General features: G+C 50.7%; 1 protein-coding gene across 2 annotated transcripts in view; it reads left to right on the top strand.

The window, feature by feature from the left end:
• MTCL1 (microtubule crosslinking factor 1) overlaps window positions 1-19,960 on the top strand; it is a 123,647-nt gene that overhangs the window by 59,230 nt on the left and 44,457 nt on the right. For both annotated transcript variants that reach the window (XM_060028685.1, XM_060028684.1), the window contains exons 4-6: window positions 11,668-11,727; window positions 17,007-18,281; window positions 19,325-19,480. In XM_060028685.1, the coding sequence (XP_059884668.1) occupies window positions 11,668-11,727; window positions 17,007-18,281; window positions 19,325-19,480 (1,491 nt within the window). The remainder of the gene's footprint in view (window positions 1-11,667; window positions 11,728-17,006; window positions 18,282-19,324; window positions 19,481-19,960) is intronic.

The raw sequence follows: 19,960 nt of genomic DNA, 5'->3' as shown, positions 1-19,960 counted from the left end.
TTCCCAGGCCACCTGGAGTGGGAGAGCAGTGGACAGCGGCGAGGACCCAGGCAGCCTCTCTTCTGTGCAGAGTCAGGCTGGGAGTGGTATGGTGCGGATCCTGCAAAGTAGGTTCTCCGAGCTTCCCTCACATCTGAGATGAGAACAGTAACACCCCTCGGTGGGGATGCCGTGAGGACAGATGGCGGATCGCGTTGGCTCTGATGGAACACGTCGTCGGATACACAATACATTGATGACGACCCTCCAGTGGGTGTATTGTCACCTCATCAGGTTTGCCTGACTCCCCCATCAGAAAGCTGGGTCATTATCTCAACGTATCGGTTGACCCTGAGGCCAAGGTCCACGTCAGCCAGAGCTCTGTCTGGAGCTAGAACATAACGCTTGGATTCACTTCCCTTTCTTCTTTCCAACTTCCTTAACCCCTTTCATTTTTTTCTTCCTCTATTTCCATAAGAAGCAAAATATGTGTGTGTGTGTGTGTGTGTGTGTGTATGTATAAGAAGCAAATATAAAATATTGTAGGAGGTACTCCTCCTGGTTTGCTTCTACTGAGTGTTAGGATTTTGAACTCTTGTGAAAACAAGTAAAATTTCTACCACTAGTATTCTCTGGTAAATTTTAGATTTTCTTTTTCTACAAATAAATTACGATCCTTGGGAGAAGGTATTGACTTCTTATGAAGAAACCATGCGTGTAATAGTAATAGTTGATTAAAATATAGTGGCTTGAAACATCAGTAGAGGAGAAACTACCCTTCAAGATATAATAAACATTTTTTAATGTGTGCCATTGTTTAAAAAAAATAAGTCTCTTGGAGAAAAAGCTTGCTAAGGCTTAGGTCACAGTTTAAAAGCTGCCTTCAAAACATTTATAAACAGTTTGAGTCCATCTGAATGTATATTTTACAGGTTAAAAACAGTACTGGCTAATCTTAGCTTCTTGGCCATAAAAGGAGAAAAAGAATGTATAGTACTGTACACATGGAACGTGAAATCAGTCAAGGGACCTTACAGGGACACCCAAAATGGAAGCTATAGCAATCCATAGAGTTTTGTTTGGAGTGCTTTGTCATGGCTCTTAATTTTGGACATAATTAGTTTTTTTTATTGTGGTCAAATATACGTAACATCACGTTTACAATTTTAATCCTCTAAGTGTATAGTTCAGTGGCATTAAATACGTTCACAGCGTTGTGCAGCCATCATCACTATTTTCAGAACTCGTTCATCATCCCAACAGCAGCTTTGTACCCATTAAGTAGTAGCCGCGCCCTCCCCTGCCCCTTCATCCTCCCACCCAGCCCCTGCGAGCCTCTATTCTACTTTCCATCTCTATGAATTTGCCTAATCTAGGTATCTCATATACGTGGACTCGTACAATGTTTGCCCTTTTTTTGTCTGGCTCATTTCACCTGGTGTAATGTTTTCAAGGTTCATCCGCCTATCAGAATTTCCTTTTTATGTAAACTGCGTGGGCAGAGCAGAGACCCTCAACTCCGAGCTCTCCGTGGCCTGGTTCCTGCCCTCCAGAGGCAGCTGTGGTGGTCGCGTCCAGCCAAGCACCCCAGGCGGAGCTGAGACTCCCGCCTCCCCCCCCCACCTCCCGATGTCCTGGGCGCATTCGGCAACCTTTCAAGCCTCGGTTTTCTCCTGGTCCTGGGGGACCACGAGCCCCGCTCTCCATCCTGGTGCGGTGCCAACACCTGTGCGGTTCCAGGCCCGTGTCACCCTCCCCCAGCCCAGTCTGCTTTGGGTGGGAGTGGTTTTGCTGAACGGCAGAATCAGAGAATCTAGAGGTTGGAAGGACCTGGCACATCTGCCCTCATCTCTGGGCAGGCGATGGCGCAGGACAGGTACGCAGGCTTGTCAGGGGTGAGCAGCCTGTCCCAGCAGGAACGGCCACGGGAGCTGCGTCCAGGGAGGAGGCAGGACCAAGCTCTCAGGCAGATGGTACTTCCTGATCAAGTCCTTTCCTCTGTCAATTCAGAAACCATTAGAGCCAGGCTTGTTGCACAAATGGGTCTACAGGCAGCCAGGGAGGAGCCGTTGTCGTAAGATGCTCCGCGAATAAAGAACGGTCTTTCCTATACCTAGATGAGGTCATCTCTGTTTTGATGACTTACGTGTAAACATCTAACAACATCTGGATTTTCTCTGAGTGGCTTTTCATGGGAGAAGCGGGTTATAGGTTTGGGGTCATTTAGAAGACAAGCAGCTAGACTGCAGTGGTTGCAACAGCACAAAGCGGATGCCACACACAAGATGGCATCAGGCCTGCAGCCCTGCGTGTCCCCAGTGCCACGCCGTGGAGTGATACCTCAGGCCACCTCCATCATTCCCAGAGAGTCTCGTCCACGATGTTCCATCCTCGGCAAGACACGAGCTGTCGGGGCTCTTTGCGGGAGAGGAGAGCTCCCCGCAGGGAGTGCCGCTGGGCTGCAGGACAGCTCCTGGGGCTCTCTGACGTGGTCGCCGAGTCAGAGCCTGGGGCCTGGCGGGCCGAGGGGGGGACTTGCAGGAGATGGCGGCTCTGACCTTGGCCACCCTGCTCTGGCGGTTGAGGGGCTGCAGTGGAAACACCTGGTCTGGCAGCCAATCGGGCTTGTAAACACTGGGAAGTTCTGTGCTGTCATCTGCTGGCAGAAATATGTGTGGTTTGGGGCGGCCGGCCTCATAGCCTGTGTTCACAAGAGACAGCACCACCTAGACAGTAAACCTGGCTTCTTTGCTTTTAATCACCTGAACCAGGGCTGTTTTTATTCTTCCACAGGAGGCCTGCTCCTAGCCGCATAGCTCTAGCCTTGCCTGGGGCCGTCCAGGGACAAGGCTGGGTCCCGCTGGGCAGGGGGAGCAGGGCCGCCCTCCCTCTGCTTCTCTGGCCTGTCCTGAGCCCGGGGTTACATCCCCCTGGGAGCACTTTTCTCCCCCCAGTGCTCGCTGCTGGCCCAGCTCAGCAGGCTGGGCTGGCGGCCCGTCCATGGCCCCAGCAGCCCTCAGGCGTCCAGGGCTATTCTCACACTGCGATAGCCCTCTTCCCGCAGGTCAGGGCCTGGTCTTGGCTGATTGAATCATCTGTAGTTCCCTGAAGGTGCTGGAGGCTCATGGAGAATACGGAGAGCCTTTGCTCCCTCGTGAAATCACGGTGCAGGCATCCCCACTGCCCTTAAATCGCGTGGAGCGTGTGCTTGGTGTCAGAGTTGGGAATCCAGGTAGCCACAGCTTGGAGATGAGAATCGCTGAAGATGTACCCAAGGGGCGGGACTGGCTTTGTGCAGAGCCCTAGGAGGGACACTTGGAGATTTCAGAGCCTTTTGGTGGGTGATCCACGGGGCTGAGTGATGGCTCCAGACAACAGGGCTTCCGGGCAGACGTGGGTCAGCACGTCGGCCTCGGTCTGCGGGGGAGCCTCTTGGAGAGGAAGCCATCAGCCCGGGAGGGCAATTAGAATCTGAGCCATCTGCCCTCCCCAAATGTCCATTAGGCCCTTCCTTGTCCTTTGTGCAAAGATGCATTTGATAATCCCCAGCAGCACAGTGCTAATCCTTCCCCGGGGGACTAATCCTCCAGTTTCATTTCCTGTTAGTTTCTACCTGGCTTCAGGGCTCTCGGTCCATCAGATCTGTCCACTGCAGCATTCGGTGTAGCCGGGTGCTTGCATCACGAGTCAATTCTGTTGTTTCCGAAATATAACATCTTTTCTGATCCAAAAAAATAGCATATGAATTTTGGCTCTTTCAGAGAAATTTTTTAAATCTATGAAGAAAAACATGAAGTCATTCATAATTCTACTGCCCATTGATAAGACCTGTTAGCATCTTAGTGTAATATTTGCTTCTAAACATTTCAAAGACAAAAATATTTAATCTTGATGAGATTATATTAAATTTGTTTTTCATCCTGCGTTTCAAAGGTTGGCATTTTGTGGGAAATTTCTCACGTCATTAAAATGTTTTAGTAATCATTTATAATGGCGATGCAATATTATATTAACTGTTTTCAGTGAAATTGGAAACGTGCATGTTTTTCTTCTGAATATTATGAAAGTTTTCAAACATAAAGTTTAAGGAATTTTCTAGTGAGCACCTGTATAGTCACCACCTGTATTCTACCTCAGCATTTTACTGTATTTGTTTATCAAATATCTTCATTCATCTATTAACCCATATTATTTTTTTGATGCATTTGAAAATGTAGACACCACTTTTCCCTCAATACACGTTGTTAACTGGAGCTTAATTTTTTTTTTTTTTTTTTTTTTTTATTTTTTTTTTTTTTATGGAGCTTAATTTTTGCTGATACTTTTTTTGAGTTAATTTACGTATAGTGAATGCACACATCTTAAGTTTATATTCCCTGAGTTTTGACAAATATGTGCATACACTGTAATAGTACAACAGTGAGGTCTGTGATTTAGAACAATGCTCAAGTCACATTAGAAGGTCCACAGGGTGCAATGGCAGATTATTGTGAAATAGAATCGTAAGTAAATCAGAACTGTTCCCTATGCTCTTTTCGAGTGCCAAGTATTTTCTCATGTGTCATGCACCTGAAAAGAAAAATCAGTGATGAATGTTCTCTGAAAAGGGGGCAACACTTGAATATATCATTTATTTGTATTTTTTGGTTTTGTTTTTCAAAGTACTTCTAACTTCTGTATTTCATCAGAATAGGAAATAGTTGGCCTGTCTTGAAGGACGGGCGAGTAGATTTCTTTCCAGTAGACCAGTGGGAGCCAGGAACAGATTATTTTTAAAAATACACGAGCTTGGGCTTCCCTGGTGGTGCAGTGGTTGGGAGCCCGCCTGCCAATGCAGGGGACACGGGTTCGTGCCCTGGTCCGGGAGGATCCCACATGCTGCGGAGCGGCTGGGCCCGGAGCTTGTTCTCCGCGGTGGGAGAGGCCACAGCAGTGAGAGGCACGCGTACCGCAAAAAAAAAAAAAAAAAAAAAATACACGAGCTTTCTCTTCAGTTCTGATAGGCAAATGGGAAACATTTCTATAGATTTGCAGCCTCCGTGAATGCCCAAGGGCCTTACTGATCACCTACTAAGTGAGTCAGGCTTCTGAAATGTGGATTCTAATTCAGTATTTCATGTAATGCTTGGTGGTGTGGCTGAGTGCCTACATGTGTATGTGCACAACGAGAGCTGAGATTCCTATAATCTGGGGAACGGACACTTTGTTTTTGCTGTAATCATCATTTTGGTCTTCAGTAGTCATGATTTTTCATGTTTCTTTTCACGTATTAATGATAATTTGTAGTTTTACTTTACCGTCTCTATTTTGTGATGTCTGGTTGAGAGTACTGTGCTGTGACATGGTTTAACCAACAATTGTCTTATTACTAGGCCTCCAGACACGTGTCTCTAAGGTTTAAAATGAATCCACCAGCCCTATTACAAATCATGTATGTGTCACAGTCCCCAAATTTGCGTGAGCAGCGACTTGTCTTTTTTTTTTTTTTTTTTTGCAGTACGTGGGCCTCTCACTGTTGTGGCCTCTCCCGTTGCGGAGCACAGGCTCCGGACGCGCAGGCTCAGCGGCCATGGCTCACGGGCCCAGCTGCTCCGCGGCATGTGGGATCTTCCCGGACTGGGGCACGAACCCGCGTCCCCTGCATCGGCAGGCGGACTCTCAACCACTGCGCCACCAGGGAAGCCCTGTGACTTGTCATTTTTATCATCGTGTCCTTTCTTCTCCCAGGAGAAAGTGGTGTCTGATAGGCTGGGTGTGCTGGCGGTCCCCATCCATCCGAGCGGGCCTCACGGCCCTGGATGGTGTGGCGTGTGGCTGGGCAGCTGCTCCCCTGGCCTCCCCCTCTGCGTCGTGGCTGAGGGGTCCCCACCAGCTGTACCTTTCTTCTGCCGAAGCGGCTCAGTATAACTTTCCTCCTCTCCTCCTCATTTACTTTGTGGTATTTTGTCCTCTGATAATGAGTTTTCTGTCTTTTCCAAGTAAGGACTTTTGCTGTCTGCAGCCTCAGATCCTTTGGAAATCAAGAGCGCCAGCAAATATTTCACTGCTTCGAGGTACCTCGTGAGTTGAGCAGTTTGCAACCATTCCTGTAATAGTCCTTAGTGCTCTTTTGCTAAAGAAAGGAGAGACTAGTTGGATGAAAAACCCCAGCCATTTGGGTCTCAGAAGCCTCAAGAAGACAAAAAGAAAACCAGACCAAATGGGGAGATTGGGCTGTTGGGCCTGGAGCGTGGCTCTGTGGGTCAGAGGGCTAGGAGTCAGGGTCAGGCTGGTGCCCCACCTCCAAGTTGGGGGACCTTGAAACATGACCTGACTTCTGTGTCTTCTTGTCTGTTAACCAGTGATAAGAGCATAGCTTATACATCATATATCTCGGGGCTCTGTGAGAAGTAAATTAGGTTACATGTATGGAGAGAGTTCATCCGGCCTGACACGAATAAGCAATCCAACAAGAGGCAGTTGTTAACATCGTAACTATCCTCCCAGGCAGGCCGAGGAGAAAGGTGTCCTTCCCACTGCGGCCTTGGAGGGTTTTCCCCAGAATCCCAGGGGCTTTTGTGTATTGGAGCCAGCGGTGTAACTGTGGTGCAGCTGACTTCAGCAGAGTGAAGGGAACCAGTCTCCCTGGGAGATGTTTAGGGGCCAGTGGAGAAGACGAGAGGGAAGGGAACGTCTGCCAGCTGGGACCTCGTGCTTCCGGCTGGAGGAGAACCTGGTAATCCCTTTCCTTCGCATCTCTTAACATAACGAGAACTGTAATGTGGGAGAAATGAACCCTGATAATGTCCTCCTAAAAGGAAGAAGATCTAGGCACCTTCATTTTCTTATTCTGATGGTATAACTGTGTGCTGCAAACCAGCCCCCCATATCCAAACAACTTTCTAAATAATAAGAATCTAAGAATTCTGGAATCTTCTGCTTCCATCCCTACTCTTCCCATACTGACTCATGATTTACAGCATTCTAAATTTCATCTGCCTCCTTTTTTAAAAAATTAATTAATTTTTGGCTGTGTTGGGTCTTCGTTTCTGTGTGAGGGCCTTCTCTAGGTGTGGCAAGTGCGGGCCATCTGCCTCCTTTTACTCCCAATCTAAATTTTAAGCCCAAAGCCTGTCTCTGAAACGTTGTAGCAATTGAGAGCTTGTTAGTTTTTCTGAAATCGCTTGGAAGAAACTGGCTCACTTAAAGTAGGAAGCGTTAAGAATTGACATTCAAGTCCAAATTGCCTAACTTCATGTTTTATTTAATCACGTTCGGTACTCAGCAAACGCATCAGCGTAGATGGATTCAGTTTGGATTCAAACTCAATTTTTTTCCCTTCTCAGTAGGAATTGAGAGTTGATTTGTTGGCAGTTGGCCAGACTAAAACGGAAGAGTGGACCGAATCACAGGGGAGCCGCCCTTCTGGGTTGTGTTTATTTGATAGTCAGCATTCACCCCTTTCCTTACTGTTTCTTGGTAGATACACTCCACTGGATCTGAGTCATCCAGAGGGGTGAACCGGCCATGATGCTCATACAACTCCTTCTGTACCCAGGGTCCCCAGCCAGTGCACCCAGAGCACAGATCCCTGCCTGGGCGAGACTCGAGGCGCAAGCGCAGAGGGGCCTGCACCCCGGCCGGGGGCTCAGGACGGCTTGGCACCTGCCTGCAGTGCCGTGGAGTACCTGGCCGGTTCCTGCTATCCTCGGGGGGCTTCCTGGTCTTTTTCACCAACCGTATATGTACCAGTCATACCTCAAGGACCAGACTAATAAAAACAATATCATCTTATGGAAAGAGACCCAAAAGTTGGCAGATAACTTCTAATGAAGCGCTACTGAAACCCTACGTAGGACATCAGCGATAGCCTCTTTTCTCTGACCTCTTTACAAACGGATTCTAATTTCCTGTTTTTTGTGTTTTTTTAATTGCAAAGGAAATAGTGTTCACTGTAGATAATTTGGAGACTTTGAAAAGCCCCAAAAAAGAAAATTATTGACTCACTCATAATTCTATCATCCGAAGAGGATCGCTATTAACATTCTGATATACATTTCTCTAGTTTACTTTTCTCACATACACATGTAATGCATATGCATACTTTTAAAAAAATTTTATTGGAGTAGAGTTGCTTTACAGTGTTGTTAGTTTCTGCTGTACAGCAAAGTGAATCAGTTCTACATACACATATATCCCCTCTTTTTTGGATTTCTTTCTCATTTAGGTCAACACAGAGCATTGAGTAGAGTTCCCTGTGCTGTACAGTAGGTTCTTATTAGTTATTTTATACATAGTATCAGTAGTGTATATACGTAGATCCCCATCTCCCAATTCATCCCACCCCCCTTCCCCGTAGGCATACTTATAACTTATTAGATATAAAGTGAAGTCACAAAATACATGGTGTTTGTCATCTGCATCTTCCTTCTAATGTATTATATTTCTGGCATCTTTAAGTATCCTTCAAAAACCTCATTTTAACAACCTACACGGTATTCATTTACTATTATAAAAGGTACTGTCACGAGCACTCTTGATTCATTCAAATCTTCACACAGATCTCTGCGTTTTTCCTTAGGGTGCGCTCCCAGAGGTGGGGTTCCTGGCTGACGATATATGCACTTGTCAGGCTGAGCTGCCCACTGGAAGTGCTATAGGACCCCTCGCCGGCCCCTGACTCGCGGATCGGTCGGGGGGGGGGGCGGCCTCTGGGGATACTTGCTAACACTGGACGTCATGCTTCTTTTGGTCCATAAATCTCGAAGTGAGAGACGATACCTTGTTGTTTTAATTACTAGTCATCGTGTTTATTGGCCATTTGTTTATTTTCTTATTAAGATGGTTTTATTGCTTTTGCCGAATAGTATTCTTTTGTCTGTCTTGTGTTTGAAAAATCTTTTTTTCCATTTTATCATTTGCTTTTTAATACTGTAAGTGGTTTATTTTGATAATATAAAAACATTTTAATTTATAAATCCACTCTATCTTTTCCTTGGATGTTTCAGCTTTTGTTTCTTGTGTTTATAAAGTTCATGCCCCCAGAACAAATAGAAATTCATCTCTTTCTTTCTGGGATTTTGTGTGTGTGTGATTTCTACATTTAGATTTTTAAATCATCTGGAATTTTTTAAAATACATGGTATAGATCTGGTTTTTTCTGATCCATAGATGAGGCTGTGCTCCAGTATAACTTAGTCACAGAAGAGGCTGTGGGTTCATTGGTGCTGACGGCCAAAGCTGGCCTATCCCTGATCTAGTTGAATTTTTAATCTTTCTGTCAAGTCCTTCCATCCTCTTATCTCCCTTACAGATACACAAAAAGTATTTGTGTGTGTATGTATACATACTCACACACACACATGCTATTTGTGTGTATATATGTTGCACTATGTATATATGGAGACAGAGAGGAGTTTGGTTAAAATGACTTATAAAATTATTCGGGGAAAACGTGACATCTTTGTAACATAGGTCTTCCCATCAGACAACATCTAGCATTCATTTATGTCCATCAGCAAAGTTTTATGCTTTCTTAATTGCTGGTTAATCTCAATCCTTGCAGTGTTTTTTGTTGTAGTTGCCACTGTGGCTGAGATCTATGTTGGGGGTCCCACAAACTCCTGCCTGTTCCCTGATTCGCTAGATGGATCACAGGACTTGGGCAGTTCTGCTCAGGGCAGGGCAAGGGAAAAAGACACCCGGGCGGGTCAGAGGAATCTGTGCCCGGGCCCCTCCAGCGGGAGCTCCCCCAGAAAGCGCCCCTTCCTCCAGCACCGAAACGCAGCAACTGTGATTCTGCATAGATTTTCAGAAACTTCTGTCTCCACTTCTAGCTTTCCTCTGGCTTCCAGACAGTTTTCTTTCAGCAAGTGCAGAATCTGTTTTCCGTTTCTTGGAAGATGTGATGCGGGAGGGCGGCTTGCAGAAGGCTGGCTTGCTGCAGTCACTGTGGGCCCTGGTTGCGACCACAGTCCCAGAATTAAACCCCTCAGGCTGAAGCCTCGGGAACAGCCGCTCTCCCTGATGCTTTATCGTAACTCTTCTCTATAGTCGGAAGCGTTCATCTCACTCGGCTCATTCAGATCAAAGAAACTCCTTCACTGCAGCGTGAAGAATCTTGGAAAACCTACTTACAATGGGTACAAAAACTCAAGCTCTTCTTAAGACAGGCTCAACGTCACCTGTTGGAGGAGATGGTGATTCTCTTTGTAGTCTGACCCTGCTTTTACAGAAAAAGCTAAAGGAAAGAAAGCCACTTCTGCAGCTGGGGTTTTAGGGACAAGCCTCCACCCCCCTTGGCTGGCCGGGGGGCGCCCACACCCCGTGCTGACTCTCTACTTTCTCATCCCTTATCTCAGTTACCTTTCTCCCCAGGCCTCCAGCCTCCGAGAGGCTCAGGGGCAGCTAGAATTTCAGTTGTTTCTTAACCCTGAAATTCATCCAGTAAATGGCACGGTCTAACCTTCTGACATCGAGACACTGTAATGCACACAGAACTGAGTGAATTAACGTTGAGATCTGATGTCACGGAGGCGACTTGCAGGAGAGCCTCCTTCCCAGGCTGGGCGGTGTGCGGGGTGCAGCAAAGGTACAAAGCAGAGAGGGCACTGCCCCTCTCTGGGTCAGCTCCCAGGGGACCCCGGTCCCCCTCATTCAGGTGAAGCTGGCCGTGGGGGGAGTCTCGTAACTTTCCAAATTGCTTTCTTGTAACTTGTGCTGTGATGACACCCATCCTTTCGGGTTTCAGGTTCCTTTGTCTTCCCTTCAGAGCTTCTGGCTCTCCTTCCAGCCGTTCTTTCTGGCTCCGCACTTGGCGTGAGCGGGAACTGCCTTGCCTCCCTGTGCTCCTGTCTCAGGCATCCCTTGGCCTTTTGATTTACTTCAGACACACTTCTTGCCCATAGCAGGCAAAGGTGCGCTGTAACGCATGTAAAACTAGGCGGGGACCCAGCCTGGCCGCTTCCCACATGAAGAAATGATGAACTCGCTAAGACCTAAGAGGTATGTTTAATCAGGAATTGGCGTGGGGTCGTGGAGAATGTCGCAACCTGGATTCTCCGTAAACAAGGGCCACCGTCTCTCCCTCCGACCACTTTTCACCTCACTGCTGACCACAGGTACTCAGGAAATGGTAATTCATTTTGATATTAGCCCAAACAAAACATAATTCGGAAGGTAAGGCAGCTCCAGAAACATTACATATCTTCTACCCAAAACTTCCTACCCTTTTCCTTTTCCCGTCTCCCCTCCACAGTCACAATGACCCAAGACTCCCTCCTTCATGAAACTGAAGGATTGGGGAAAACCCCAAATCCAATAATCAGGACTTAAAGCCTCTCAGGATGCGAAGGCCTCCCTGAGCTCACCCAGCTCCCTTTACTGTATTGTATTGTATTGTATTCTTTTATATTTATATTTACATACTTCTTTGGCTGTGCCGCGTGGCTTGTGGGATCTTAGTTCCCTGACCAGGGATTGAACCCAGGCCACGGCAGTGAAAGCTCGGAGTCCTAACCACTGGACCACTAGGGAATTCCCCCGACTGCCTTTATATTGTTGACTCTAGTTTGTTTCTTGATTCCAGTGACAAAAAGAGCCTCCGTCCACTGTGTGTGTCCCCTCCCAGTGGGGACCTGCCACCTAGTGCCGGCTCCCCCGTGTGACCCCCCCTCCTCCGTAACAGAATGTCACCTGGATCTATTTCAGAGTTCCCTGAAGAGAAGAGGCAGCCGGGAAATGTACAAAGAAAAGAAAGCCTTCACTCAGGTAAGCAGCGTTCCGCTCTCATGTTACGACGTCTCCTCATTTTGAATTTTCTCAAGTGTTAGTGTCACCTTCAATATCGTCAGAGAAACATGAGCTGCCCCAACATCTGGACTCATCCAAAGCCTCTGTGGGGTGAAAACTGTCTTCCCAAACCAACAGCTCTTTTGTTTCTCGCACCGATCAGCTGGTGGTTTCTTCAAGAAGGAGGAGAGCAAACCGGCTTCCTGAGCAGCATGATTGCATGCCGTTCAGGCAGGGCTCTCATATGCTCACAGCTGGTGGCAGGTGTTCTGGCCTCGAAGACATTCACACAGTAAAGCAGTAAAAGCACAGCTGCCGTTGTGTCGGGTCATCCGTACAGCATTGTTTTGAGTGTTGGTTTTTTTTTTTAATGCACAAACTGAAGGGTGTCTTAAATTGTCCTAATTGAAAACAAGGTGTTCTCTCTAAGGTGGTAAGAGTGGGGCCCTTTCTGTGCACATGGCACGTGGCCTTCAGAACTTCCTTAGCTTTTCTGAACACTCGCTTTGCTGGATTCCTTCTTTTAAAAAAAAACAAAACTGCTGCTAGTATTAGGTGTTGGCGAGAACAAGGCATCATTGGGGTGTCAGCTTCCTGAGCTCTCAGAGTGAGGACTAATTAGAGAAATGCAGTAAGTCCAGGAAACTACGAGCTCCGAGGCCCGGGGCCGGCCTCCCTGTGAATCCCACACCTGATTCCCTTTGCTTTCTCCCCTCTCCAAAGTCCCCCATCCCCAGAGCAGCCTTCACGGAGGGCCTGGCTGCGTGAGCTGGAGGAATGCCAGAGGTTAACTGTTCTCCACGTCTCTGCTCCCCAAATCTCCCTTTGGAATCCGCTAAGAAGGGCGACATTAAAATCTGTCGTCCCCACTACTGGGAGCTTCAACCCCCTTGGGCTTTGAGTCTGTTTCAACGTACTGGCTCCTGACCAGGGAAGAGCTTCTCTTTAAAAGGGTCGCCTCTACCCATCGCGGGATGGACAGCGTGCAGTGTACTCACCCGAGGGTCAGTCAGGCTGGGGACAGGAGAGGGGAGACCCGGGCTCGGGAGCAGGTTAAGTGCCCAGCCTGCGGGATCGTTGAGCAAGGAGTTTCTGTCTGGCAGAGCGGTGGAACGGAGCGCCTTGGGAACTGCAGGTCCGCAGCCAGAACTCAGAGGAAACTGGCGCCCCGGCGCAAGGTAGGCGCACGCGCAGTCAGCGCTGGGGGGCTGGCCAGACGGCAGACTTGCAAGCCTAAGAATATATACCCGTAGCGATATATTTCTGTCGCTTGTCAAGGCCTTTCCGCTGGTGGTGGCGGCGGTGGCCCTGTGTGTGTCCTCCCCTCCATGCCCTGCTTGCCTTCTCTGCCTGCACCAGGTGAGTCACGTGGGAAGGTTACTGGACCTGCTTTCACGCTGCATTCCTGGAGCTATCGGACCATCTCCTGAAACCAGAGCCTGAGATCAGCCTAGACCCCTCCCCTGGAGTCTTGGCTGAGTTTTAGAAAGTCTTCAGTTACAAGATAAGATGGGTATCCAGCCCATGCTGCTTTAGCTGAGGCTGTGATTCCCCATCTTATTAGAAGGACTTGGCTTCCCGCCCCAGAATAGGCTGAGCCCAGCTCCCCACACACCCAGTCCCCAAAACACTGCTCCAGCCGCCTCCACTGAGTGAGGAAGTCTGATCCCTTTGTTAAAGCCACACACTCCCTTGGCTTCAGAGATGGCCTTTCCGTCAAAAACTGCATTAGTCATGGTTTAGTCAGGCCCAGTAATGCATGGGTGTTGCATAGAAATGAAGCATGCTTTAATCCTCTATTAGAATTTCTCGTATGTGGGTAGTTTCTTTAAGGAACAGGAAGGCTTTGGGGATATTTGACCAATCCTCAGGTAATCTATGAATTGGACGCTCACTAGGGTATATCATAGAATCTTTTTTAAAAAAATTTATTTTATTTTTGGCTGTGTTGGTCTTTGTTGCTGCAAGCGGGCTTTCTCTAGTTGCGGCAAGCAGGCTTCTCATTGCGATGGCTTCTCTTGTGGAGCACGGGCTCTAGGTGCACGGGCTTCAGTAGTTGTGGCTTGCGGGCTCTAGAGCCCAGGCTCAGTAGTTGTGGCACACGGGCTTAGTTGCTTCACGGCATGTGGGATCTTCTTGGACCAGGGCTCGAACCCGTGTCCTCTTCATTGGCAGGTGGATTCTTAACGACTGTGCCACCAGGGAAGCCCTATCATAGAATCTTGTTTCTTTACCTGACCTGGGTTTAAGTTCAAGGAGACAGAGAAGGATGGTTGTAATTTATAATCAGACTGTGGGGAATGGCAGAGAGGGGGTGGGGGCGGATGGTGTGAGGTTTCTAGAAATCAAGACAATTTGAGGGCTCTCTGGGGTTTTTTTTTTACCTGTATGAGGGGGGTGCAGATGAGTACTTACAACCAAGTACAGAACCCTTGGGGAAGGCCCAGTCTCCATGTGCCTCTCGTGTGCCTACCCCGATTTCTCAGTTCAACTTTTGGGGGAAACTCTCAGGAGAGATGGCCTGAGACCCTCTGATCTTGGTTTGAGACAAAAGCATCCTGAACTGTGCAGGTGACTCTGCCCCTTGGCCTCCACCGTCTCAAGGCCTCACCAGTTGTGAGTTTCCAGGGAAGTAGGGTCAGGACACTTGTCACGGCTGGGGCCCTGCCCATCCCTGGGTCCGCCCAGGCTTGAGTCCTGGGCTGGAGGTGGAGTTCCCTTGTGGCTGGCAACATTCTCCTCTCTGATCTCCACGTCTGTCCCCAGGCACGAAGTTGAATTTCTGTGCTTCCGGGGAGATAGGATCGTTTAGGTGATTTTGGACACAGTACAAACACTGGCTATCAAGTTAATGATGGGGCTAAGGGTCTTCCTATGCCAGACTTGTCACCTCCAAACTGATTCATTTACAAAGTAGTGACAATCTATCTCCATTAATATGTATTTTAGTTGATTCAAACTCCATTCCTTCCTGTGACAACAAAGACCTCTCTGTGTATTTGGATACAATAGATTTCCTACAAATCTATGTTTACCAAAAATTGAAAAGATGCTTTTGATCTACTCTCAAAAGTTCTAAGAAACTGGGTTGTTTAACATGCCAATTTCTGGTACATAGTAGGTATTCAGTATTTACCGAAGGAATGAATGAATCAACAAATAAGTATGCTTTTCCCCTTAGGATTAAATATAGTACGTCTTTTACAGCCCGCGTATTCTAGGTAGGCCCTTTAAAATATATATATATCATTACCCCAGCAGTGATAACCCATCTTGCTCCATTGAGCAGGTCACAGACACCCTTGTTATGTCTGCCTAACCAAAAACAACCCAGATCCTTAATGTGATAAGTTCTTAGATCATGGAGACCATGCTCTCCTCCCAGTGACATTTATATATAACTCTCCTGATGTGCGAACAGGAAAAAAAAAAAAAAAAAAAACCAGAATTACTGGCTCCTTTTCCCCAAATTAATTGAGTTTCAGACAAAGCAGAAGGTTGGCTTCAGCGTGCTCGAGTGTGGAGATGGGCTACATACAAACTAGTCAGCTATATGCTGTTCCTTTTGACCTTCACAACGACCTTGATTGAGGGCTCTGCTTTGGACAAAAGGGGCTGGTTCCCCAGGGCTCTGCGCTCAGCCCCTGGTGCCGTGGACAGAAGGAGCAGGACCGGTAGGCCCTCTGCCGAGAGGTGGCGTGAGAGATAGTCCCTCAGAGGGTGTGCGGGCAGCACCAGGGCTGCTTTCCGTGTGGTTCTGGCTCACAGCTGGCCTGTGATTTTTCTTTGAATCTTACCTGTCACTCTGCTTTTCTTTCCTTCTATGGGTTTGTGGCTCGGGCAGGAGGGGTCTAGGGGTGGAAGGAGGAGGAAAGGTGTGGGCACCCGGGGAGGCGTTTCTATGTCTTTCTGCCCAATGGTAAGCGAGCGACAAGAACAGGGCAGAGAATGAGCCATGTTCTCTGAGGATGAGGCTGCGTCAGCCCTGCGGGCCTGTTTGCACACAAGTGATCTGGAAGAGTCATCCTCCCCCGGGGGGGCTGACTTGACGTGGAGATGACGACTCTCCCTCCCCTGGGTTGATGGAGTGTGACCGCCACCCAGCGCATCACTGAGTTTGCGTGGCAGGGGGAGCCTTTGCCTAAGCCTTTGCCCCCATGACAGCCTTTTGAAACTTGGTAGCCAATCCCAGAGGAATGATTCGTGAAATCGGTCACTGTTGCCAGCCACTGAATATGAAGAGTTTTCACGCAGCTTCAGGGCGTTGAGACCTGCGCTGCGCAGGCAGAGGCCACTTTCCAGTTGCTCCAGAAACTGCCTTCTTGACCTCAGCCGAGCAGTGTGGGCTTTTAGTAGCCGCGAGCCTGCTCCGGTGACCCTCCAGAATCCTCTGGGATCCCGATGACCACCACTTCTCAGGTTTTAAACCACTTAACACCTGGCCTTGGGTTTCTGAGTTTAATTTCGTGCTGTGTTACAGCCACTAAAGGCGCAGAACGTAACCAAAGTCAAGTTCGCGTGGGGAGAGGAGGGTGCGAGTCACCCGGGCTTAGGTTTGCAGTAACCATTTCATACTAACCGTCAGAGCTTGGTACTTTGCACCTAGGCTTCCAAAGCACCCTCATGCCCATCATCTCATGATTTGTCCTCGTGCCATCCCTGTGATTCGTTGGGGGAGGGGAGGCAGGGGAGGAGGAGAGTTGGGTTGCCGTGTCTCAGGTTCCAGCAAAGCCGGGCTCTGATTTGGGGTCACCTGGCCTCCCCATCCTGTTAATACCTGTGAGGTGCTGGCCCACCCCTCTGATGAGGTAGGAGGTAAGTGGCAACAGGTGGAAGTGGCCACAGAGGCCTGTCTACCTGCCCCAGGCTGAGCAAGGGGCCTGGGGTCTTTCACTTGTCAGGGTGGACCCACAAAGTAACGGAGCGGGGGGGGGGGTCGCCACGTTGCTGATGGGGCTGGGTTTCATCTCATTCACTCATCTCCTGGGTGATGGTTTTCATGTGCACGTTTTTCCAAACTGTTTGGTTTCCTTTGTTCTGTGACAAAGCCACCACCAGCAGTCCCCGGTGCCCCCATGAAGACCCCGGGCTCACCCTGGCTCTGTCGTGGTCCCTCTAATGAGCGACTCCACGCACTGATGGGAAGATCGGTGTTTTGTGTGTGCGTGTGTCGGGGGCGAGGTGCGAGGGAAATCGTCACAAACAGGAACACTGGGTGTTTTCAAATAACCGTCCTCTGGGCTGTTCTCTCCTGGCAGGATGACAGCGCCGACCTGAGGTGCCAGCTCCAGTTTGCCAAAGAGGAGGGCTCGCTGATGCTCAGGAAGATGGCCAGGCTGGGGCGGGAGAAGGACGGGCTGGAACAGGAGCTGCAGAGGTACAAGGCCCTCTACGGGGACGTGGACAGCCCGCTCCCCACGGGGGAGGCCGGCGGGCCGCCCAGCACTCGGGAGGCCGAGCTGAAGCTGCGGCTGAAGCTGGTGGAGGAGGAAGCCAGCATCTTGGGCCGGAAGATCGTGGAGCTGGAGGTGGAGAACCGGGGTCTCAAGGCGGAGATGGAGGACCTGCGGGGCCAGCACGAGCGCGACGCCGCGGGCCGGGAGCCCCTGCCCGGCGTTCCGACCTCGCCCTTCGGGGACTCCCTGGAGTCCTCCGCAGAGCTGCGCCGGCACCTGCAGTTCGTGGAGGAGGAGGCGGAGCTGCTGCGGAGGTCCATCTCCGAGATCGAGGACCACAACCGACAGTTGACCCACGAGCTGAGCAAGTTCAAGTTCGAGCCGCGGCCGGAGCCCGCGTGGCCGGCGGGGGGCGCGAGCGGCGGAGCGCCCCTGCAGGAGGAGCTCCAAGCGGCGCGGCTGCAGATCAGGGAGCTGAGCGGGAAGGTGCTGACGCTGCAGCATGAGAACCAGGCGCTGCTGTTGGGCGCCCCACGCTGTGACCCGGTCGCGCCCCCGGGCCCGCGCGCCCCAAGTCCCCGCGACAGCGACGCTGACAGCGACGCGGGCAAGAAAGAGAGCGACGGGGAGGACGGCCGCGCGCTGCAGCCCCGGCGGGAGGGCCCCATCGGCGGCGAGAGCGACTCGGAGGAGACCTTCGAGAAGACGTCGGGCTTCGGCAGCGGGAAGCCGTCGGAGGCTGGTGAGTGCCCGGCAGAGCTGCTCCGCGCTCGGGAGGGCTCGGAGCGCCTGGCGAACATCAGGCAGGAGGCCGAGCGGCTGGAGCGGACCGTGGAGCGCATCATCACCGACACCGACGGCTTCACGGACATGCCGCTGCAGGGCGGTGGGGCCTTGTCGGGAGCCGGCGTCCAGGGCGCCAAGGAGGAGCCCCAGCTGCTGGGGACCCTCAATGCGAGGATGAAGGCCTTCAGGAAGGAGCTCCAGGCCTTCCTGGAGCAGGTGGAGCGGCTGGGGGAGGGCCTGTCCCCTCTGCCCCACCTCACCGAGTCTTCCAGCTTCCTGTCCTCTGTGACCTCCGTGTCCCGGGACTCCCCCGTCGGGAACCTGGGGAAGGAGCTGGGCCCGGGCCTGCAGGTAAGGGGGCTCCCGGCTCTGCCTCCCTGCTCCCTCCTCCTCCTCCTCGCTGGCCTTGCCGCACTGCAGCTCATCCTGCTCACGGCTGCTTGGTTATGATCGCAAACCTGCATTGTACTAAAGCCTCAAGTTCCAACCAAAACCTTTCTATTGGTTGGGTTTCTCCTTTTTTTCTTTACCCCCCCCCCCCCAGTTTGGTTTGATTTGGTTTAGCTCTCTTTTGTCGCCTTGTTTCTTTCTCCCTTTTCCTCTTATTTTTAACTGCACCGCCGCTGCTCTTAGCTAAGAGCTCCTCCCTCTTGACACAAGGCTAATCCTGCTGGCAGCGCTAGGATCGTCGCAGTCTGTCCCTTCTTTTTTGTTTTGGCGTCCCGAACGACCAGCCATCCCAACGAAGAAGCAAAGAGGAGTTTAAGACGCAGTACAAACGCACTTCATGGTCAGGATAATTAGCGGACTTCCCGGGAGCGCGTGCGTCCCTGCCTGGGTTCACTGCCCCAGGGACAGTCCAGCCCTGAAGGCCGTAGGCAGCCAGCCCACCCGCTCCCTCTGCGACACAGCCCAGCCGGGCGAGGAGCGTGGCAGAGAACCCCCGGAGCAGCGGGCGGCGAGTGGAGTAGCCCCAGGACTGCTCTCGCGTGCGTCGCCCTGGACTGTGGCTTTCGCCGCGCGACCGCAGAGAGGAAGCAGCAGGAGCCTTGTTTCCGTATCCTTCGTGGGTAGTGCGCTTGCGGGCGAGTCTGACTCATGCGTCCCCATCGCATGCGCCTCATAACCAGCGTGCTGCCGCCTTCTCCCTCTTTCTCTGTTTGCTTTTCAATCTCTCAGCCCGCCATTTTGCTCAGCTTCATCTTGGCTCTGTTCTCTTTTCTCTCTGAGGCTGCTGTGTTTACGTTGGTTACTCTGGTCATGCTTTTCCTCATCCCGTAGTTCTCCAGCCATCTGTCTACCTTCCCCACCTCACCCTGCCCTCTTGTCCTTTGTGTTTTGTTTAAAATTTTAAAACAAAAACAAAAAACAAATCCCTCCCGTGCACCTAACAGTCCAAACTGAGAGATCAGCTGGAGTGGCAGCCCGGGCAGGAGCGAGGGGAGGAGCGGGGGCCCCTGCACCTCCGAGCCACACGGGAGCTGCACCGTCGAGCCGACGGGGACGCGGGGAGCTGCCGGCCCGGAGCCCAGAGCTGCTTCAACCTGGAGGTCAGCAGGGGTGGGTCCCAGCGGCCACGCCCCCTATCCTCCTTCCCTTCCTTTGCTGTGTATGGTGTGAGGGTTCCTACCTGGGTCCGAGGCCCCTACGGAACGGGGACGGGGGGCGATGTGGAACCAGGGGAGACTTAACTGAATCAGGATCCATTGCATGCAACTGAACTGAGGGGTCCATACAGGGTGAGGGCAGGGGCACTGGTTCTGCTGGGTTCTCTGGCAAAGCATATGAGACTGACTGGTGAGTGCTCTGTGGCTTCTTGTCAGGCAGTAAGGAAAGCAGGACTGAAAATGAAGCATGTCCCTCCTGCGTCTTGTGGGCCCGCCCCACGTTTTCCATGCCGGTGCTCCAGTTGTAGGGCAGAATCAGGGATGCTCTCCTGACCCGGCGGCTCTTCAGCAGTCCGTTGTCATAGCAACCCATGTCCACAAAGCTTGGAGCCACCACAAATACTCCATTGTATGCAGCAGTTG

Source organism: Delphinus delphis, chromosome 13, assembly GCF_949987515.2.
Source record: "Delphinus delphis chromosome 13, mDelDel1.2, whole genome shotgun sequence".
Lineage (NCBI taxonomy): Eukaryota > Metazoa > Chordata > Mammalia > Artiodactyla > Delphinidae > Delphinus > Delphinus delphis.
This window is presented reverse-complemented; position numbering and strand designations above follow the sequence as displayed.